This window comes from Cebus imitator, unplaced genomic scaffold (genome assembly GCF_001604975.1).
Source record: "Cebus imitator isolate Cc_AM_T3 unplaced genomic scaffold, Cebus_imitator-1.0 Scaffold70, whole genome shotgun sequence".
Lineage (NCBI taxonomy): Eukaryota > Metazoa > Chordata > Mammalia > Primates > Cebidae > Cebus > Cebus imitator.
Genome location: NW_016107385.1, coordinates 3,921,861 through 3,928,240, shown reverse-complemented (window position 1 = coordinate 3,928,240; position 6,380 = coordinate 3,921,861). Strand labels below are relative to the sequence as shown.

The 6,380-nt window shown below is 41.7% G+C and overlaps 1 protein-coding gene across 1 annotated transcript in view; it reads right to left on the bottom strand.

Moving 5' to 3' along the window:
- RTF1 (RTF1 homolog, Paf1/RNA polymerase II complex component) overlaps positions 1 to 6,380 on the bottom strand; it is an 80,970-nt gene that overhangs the window by 30,413 nt on the left and 44,177 nt on the right. The window contains exon 3 of the mRNA XM_017530892.2: positions 4,332 to 4,522. Coding sequence (XP_017386381.1) covers positions 4,332 to 4,522 — 191 coding nt within the window. The remainder of the gene's footprint in view (positions 1 to 4,331; positions 4,523 to 6,380) is intronic.

The following is a 6,380-nucleotide window of genomic DNA, read 5'->3' as shown; positions in this document are numbered from 1 at the left end:
TTTTTTGAGACAGAGTCTTGCCCTGTTGCCAAACTGGAGTGCAGTGGCGTAATCTTGGCTCACGGCAACCTCCGCTGCCTGGATTCAAGCGATTCCCCTGCCTCAGCCTCCCAAGTAGCTGGGACCACAGGTGTGCACCACTATGCCCTGCTAATTTTTTGTATTTTAGTAGAGAGGGGGTTTTCACCACGTTGGCCAGGATGGTCTCAATCTCCTGACCTTGTGATGGGCCCGCCCCAGTCTCCCAAAGTGTTGAGATTATAGGCGTGAGCCACCGTGCCCAGCCAACAGCACCCTTCTTTAGTCTAGAACAAGAAATTAGTTTGTTATTTTACTTATTTTTACTTCTTTTTTGAGACGAAGTTTTGCTTTTGTTGCCTAGGCTGGAGTACAATGGCACAATCTCGGCTCACTGCAACCTCTGCCTCCCCGGTTCAAGTGATTCTCCTGCCTCAGCCTCCCAAGGAGCTGGGATTACAGGTGTAATCCGGCTAATTTCGTATTTTTATTAGAGACAGGGTTTTGCCATATTGGTCATGCTGGTCTCGAATTCCCGACCTCAGGTGATCTGCCCACCTTGGCCTCCCAGTGCTGAGATTACAGGTGTAAGCCACTGCACCCAGCCTATTTATTTTTACTTTTAAAATAAAACTAGGGTCTCACTTTGTTGCCCAGGCTGGTCTAGAACTCTTGGGCTCAAGCAATCCTTCTGTGTTGGCCTCCCAAAGTGCTGGGATTATAGGCATGAGCCACCACACCTGGCCCCAGCTTATTTATTTATTTTTTTATTATTTTTTGAGCAGCAATCTTGCTGTCGCCAGGCTTGAATGCAGTGGCGCAATCTCGGCTCACTGCAACCTCTGCCTCCCGGGTTCAATCGATTTTCTTGCCTCAGTCTCCCAAGTAGCTAGGTTTATAGGCACGTGCCACCACGCCCAGCTAATTTTGTACTCTTAGTAAAGATAGGGTTTCACCATGTTGGTCAGGCTGGTATCAAACTCCTGACCTCAGGTAATCTGCCCACCTCAACCTCTCAAAGTACTGAGATTACAGGCATAAGCCACGGCGTCCAGCCTCCCAGTTTATTTTAATGCTTTTTTTTTTTATTTTGACAAAATTGTAAGCCTGCAGAAAAGTTGCAAGAATAATTTGACTCCTATAAATCCTTTCCTTAAGATTTACCCACCAAAGCCAATTTACTTTCTCTGCACATATAAAAAATAATGTATTCACGTTTATTATTTATGTTGCTGAATTAAAAGTAGTTGCAAAGATCATGGCCCTTCACCCCTAAAGAGGGCAGTTTCTCTCTCTTTTTAGTTTTTGAGATGGAGTTTTGCTCTTATTGCCCAGGCTGGAGTGCAATGGCATGATCTCGGATCACCGCAATGTCTGCCTCCCGAGTTCAAGTGATTCTCCTGCCTCAGCCTCCCAAGAAGCTGGGATTACAGGCATGTGCCACCATGCCTGGAAAATTTTGTTTTTTTAATAAAGACGGGGTTTCTCCATGTTGGTGAGGCTGGTCTTGAACTCCTGACCTCAGGTGATCCGATCACTTCAGCCTCCCAAAGTGCTGGGACTATAGGCATGAGCCACCACACCTGGCCCCATTATATCATTCTATGACTTTGCATCCTCATGGCTTAACCACCACTTACACATGAGAACATACAATACTTTGTTTTCCATTCCTGAGTTATTTCACTTAGAAAAATGGCCTCCAGCTCCACTCAAGTTGCTGCAAAGGCCATTATTTCATTCCGTTTTATGGCTGAGTAATATTCCATGGGACACATATATATTATATTTATCCATTTGTTGGTACATTGAATTTTTGAAGAGTATAAGCCCAAAAAATTGTCTAGTAGAATTTTGTGAGGTGATGATAAAAATATTCTCTATCTGAATAGCAGCCACAACATATAACCATTCACAAACTGAAATGTGGCTAGTGCAACTGAAAAACTATATTTTAAACATTAATTTTTAGTTAATTTAAGTTGAAATAGCAACAGTTATCAAGTCCACCTCATTTGGTTTGGTTAATTTGTTAAGAAACAATTTAGGTTATGCATTTTTGGCAAGAATACTACGTAAGTGATTGTGTCCTTTTCAACGTTATCACATCGGGACACCCTAACTAATATGTTTGTCCCACTATTTTAATTTGGATTACTTGGTAAAGGTGGTGTCTTCCAGATTTTCCCTTTGTAAAGGCACCTTTTCCTCTTTGTATAACAGTATTTATAGGGAGAAAGTTTAAGATTATAAAATATTGTTTTCCAATGAATTCTCAACCAGTGGTTTTAACAATCATTGAGGATTCTTGAGTAAATCAACTTTATCACTATGATTGAAAAGAGGTGGCCGAGGACAGTGACTCATACCTGTAATCCCAGCACTTGGAGAGGACAAGATAGATGGATCACAAGGTCAGGAGTTTGAGAGTAGCCTGGCCAATATGGTGAAAATCCGTCTTTACTAAAAATACAAAATTAGCTAGGTGTCGTGGTGGATGCCTGTAGTCCCCTAGCTACTTGGGAGGCTGAGGCAGGAGAATCACTTGAACCTGGGAGGCAGAGGTTGTAGTGAGCCGAGATCGTGCCATTGCACTCCAACCTGGATGACAGGGCGATACTCCATCTCAGAAAAAGAAAGAAAGAAAGAAAGAAAAGTGGTGATTTTTCTAACCCTGTAACTTTTTTCATTTATTAGCTGGCATTAAAAAAAAATTATGGTCAGGTGCAGTAGCTCACGCCTGTAATCCCAGCACCATGGGAGGACAAGGTGGGTAGACCACCTGAGGTCAGGAATTCAAGACCAACCTGGCTAACATGATGAAACCCCATCTCTATTAAAAATACAAAACATGGCCGGGCGCGGTGGCTCAAGCCTGTAATCCCAGCACTTTGGGAGTCCGAGGCGGGTGGATCACGAGGTCAAGAGATCGAGACCATCCTGGTCAACATGGTGAGACCCCGTCTCTACTAAAAATACAAAAAATTAGCTGGGCATGGTGGTGCGTGCCTGTAATCCCAGCTACTCAGGAGGCTGAGGCAGGAGAATTGCCTGAACCGAGGTTGCGGTGAGCCGAGATCGCGCCATTGCACTCCAGCCTGGGTAACATGAGTGAAACTCCGTCTCAAAAAAAAAAATACAAAACATTAGCTGGCTGTGGTGGTGGACGCCTGTAATCCCAGCTACTTGGGAGAGACCGATGCAGAATTGCTTTAACCCTAGGAGGCGGAAGTTGCAGTGAGCCAAGGTCATGTCATTGCACTGTAGCCTGGGCAACAACAGCAAAACTCTGTCTCGAAAATAAATAAATAAAAAAAAAAAAAAAAAAAAAAAAAAAAAAAACATTTTAATGAATCATTAAAATCTGATTAGTGAATTTCTAATAACAGTGGATCTTAATAGGACAAATGTTGGCATGGAAAAAATATGTGAGTACAATGAGTACTGAGCTAAGTCAGCAATTTAACAGGAACTGTACTTGACTCAGTTTGAGCTAACATTCATAGACACGTGCTCAAAACCAGGTTAGGCCAATTTTATAAAGCCAGCTTGTATATAAACATTATTTTAGAAAACACTTTTAAATTTTTAAATAATTTATAGGTTATCATTCTAGTCCCGGAACAAGTTCACTTTCATTTTCTTTCCCAGTGTCCTTGCATTTTTCTTTTTTCTTTCCTACTTTTTTTTGTTGTTGAGACAGGGTCTTGCTCTGTCACTTAGGCTGAAGTGCAGTGGTATGATCATAGCTCACAGACTCCTAATCTCAAGCGATCCTCCCACCTCAGCTTCCGGAGCAGTTGGGACCACAAGTGTGTACCACAACATTCTTGTAGAGATGGGATCTCACTAAGTTATCCAGGCTGGTCCTGAACTCCTGGGCTCAAGTGACCCTCCCACCCTGGCCTCCCAAAGTGTTGAGATTACAGCCATGAGCCACTGCACTTGGCCCAAGTTCACTTTTCAAACTAGTGCTAAAAAATTCTGGAATTGGCTTCCAAAAAAATAACATTTTCTACTGAGTTTTGTACCAAGATTTCCCTTCCCAGTCAGACTATGCATAAGCAAGAAAAAAAAGGAGAAGGCATTCAGGGTGTTCAAGACCATGCAGGAATCCTCGTGGGTTCCAGGGATAGGTTTCAGGGCTCTCACCAACCTTTTGGAATTGCATACATTTTTCTTGCATCATTCAGATTCTCAAAGCATCCATGACCATGGAAAAAGTTAAGAACCACTGCTCTAAAGACAGAGGTCATGCTAAATGCAGGTACCCCCCTTCCTCCCCATTTCTGCCTTTGCACCTTCAAGCTGACAAGAGTGGGAGTTGACCTTCCAGGTCTGGGCTGCTCAGCTCACCTTCCTCAGGGGCTGAGCTCTCAGCTGAACTGTCTTTGTCTGAACTGCCTGAGGAGGCAGTTTTGTTGGCCTGTTTCTTCATCGTTCCTTTCTTCTCTATTTTTCTGGCTTTTCCTTTCTTCTTATTTTTATTGCTCCCAAATGTCCACTATAAGGAGAAAAGAAAAAAAAAAACTGAAATAGGAATAGGGACTTTACTAGGAAAAGCTGGAAGACTCAAGAGTTAAGAGTCTCTGGCATTCATCTTTGAATCCAAAACAAATACAATTAACATAAAAAAAAAAAAAACAGGTTGATCTTTGAAGATTTAGAACACAAAATGACACATAAGATTAACTTCAAAATTAAAATGTGAAAAGAAAAAAGATTTCATTTTTAAAAAGTTTTTTTTTTTTTGAAACAGGGTCTCACTCTGTTGTCCAGGTTAGAGTGCAGTGGCACAATCTTGGTTCACTGCAACCTCTGCTTCCCAGGCTTAAGCATTCCTCCCACTTCAGCCTCTGGAGTTGTTGGGACTACAGGTATGCGCCACCATGCCCAGCTAATTTGGGGTTTTTTGTTGTAGAGATGGGGTTTCACTATGTTGCCCAGGCTGGTCTTGAACTCCTGAGCTCAGGTATTCCTCCTGTCTTGGCCTTCCAATGTGCTGGGAATACAGATGTTAGCCACTGTGCCCAGCCTAGAGTGCAGTGACGCGATCTCGGGCTCACGGCAGCCTGGACCGCCAAGATCAAGCCATCCTCCTGCCTCAGCCTCCCAAGTAACTGGGATGATAGGCATGTACCACCATATCCGACTAATCTTTGTATTTTTTGTCGAGACAGGGTTTCACCATGTTGCCTGGGCTGGTCTTAAACTCCTGAGTTCAAGCAATCTGTCTGCCTTGGCCTCCCAAAGTGCTGGGATGACAGGTGTGAGCCACTGTGCCTGGCTCCAGCCTACATTTTTGAAAACTTGGTTAAAACTTTAGAACTTCTGGTATGGAATGTCTTAGAAACAGGAGAAAAGTTACGTAATAAACATATAATTTAATTACTTTTTTCTTTTTTTTTTTCAGACAGATTCTTGCTACGTTGCCTAGGTTGGCCTCAAACTCCTGGGCTCAAGTGATCCTCTCACCTGAGCCTCCTGAGCATATGGAACTACAGGCACGCATCACTGCACCCAGCTCATGTATGTTTTATCACCAATAGAAAACAGAAAAGATAGCAACTTTATGGCAAGTCAAAAAGCAGCTTCTGATGTTTTATGTGGCAGAGATGGCAGTAGTTGTTAATGGTTGGTATTCTGGGTTTCAGTACAGAGAATGGTTTAGTTCTGGAATGGGTCTCAGAAGGCAGGAAATGTAGCTTGCACCCAGGAGAAAACTGCAGAAAGCACCTAAAGAAAGAAGGAAGGGCATTCTTTGGCATGAATGGCAGCACTGGCACTAACTCCAGAGAGGTAGAAAGTAATGTACATTATTAAATATATGTGCATATCCTTTTTAAAACATTGGCATGCATTATCCAGTAATATAACGTTTAAACTGGATCATAAATAGGAAATCTCAGATATCTAAATGTAAGGAACATGTAATTTGTATCATCAAACAGGCAAGCAATACAGTTAACTACCTCAAGGCCAAAAAACTATCTTCAAGAACTTCAATTATAAGCTGAAAGACAACACAGTCACTTTATAAATTTGCAAAGACTACTTAGTTACATTAAACCCTATCTCCTTTGATATTTTGTCAGCTTAAAATGCTTTTAGGTAAAAAACACTTTATTCGGAAACTTTATTCTAATTACCATAAAGAATAATCTTTTGATTATCACAGACTGAATATTAAGTCTAGTATTAACATAATATTTCTACATCTAATATTCAACAAAGGCACAAAGTCTCTTTCTTCTATAATAGGATGAGAAATTAACCTATTTCACAATAGATAAATAGAAGAAGTAAATTCTTTTGGTCTTTTTTTTTTTTTTGAGAGGGTGGGGTTGGGTAGAGGGGTAGTT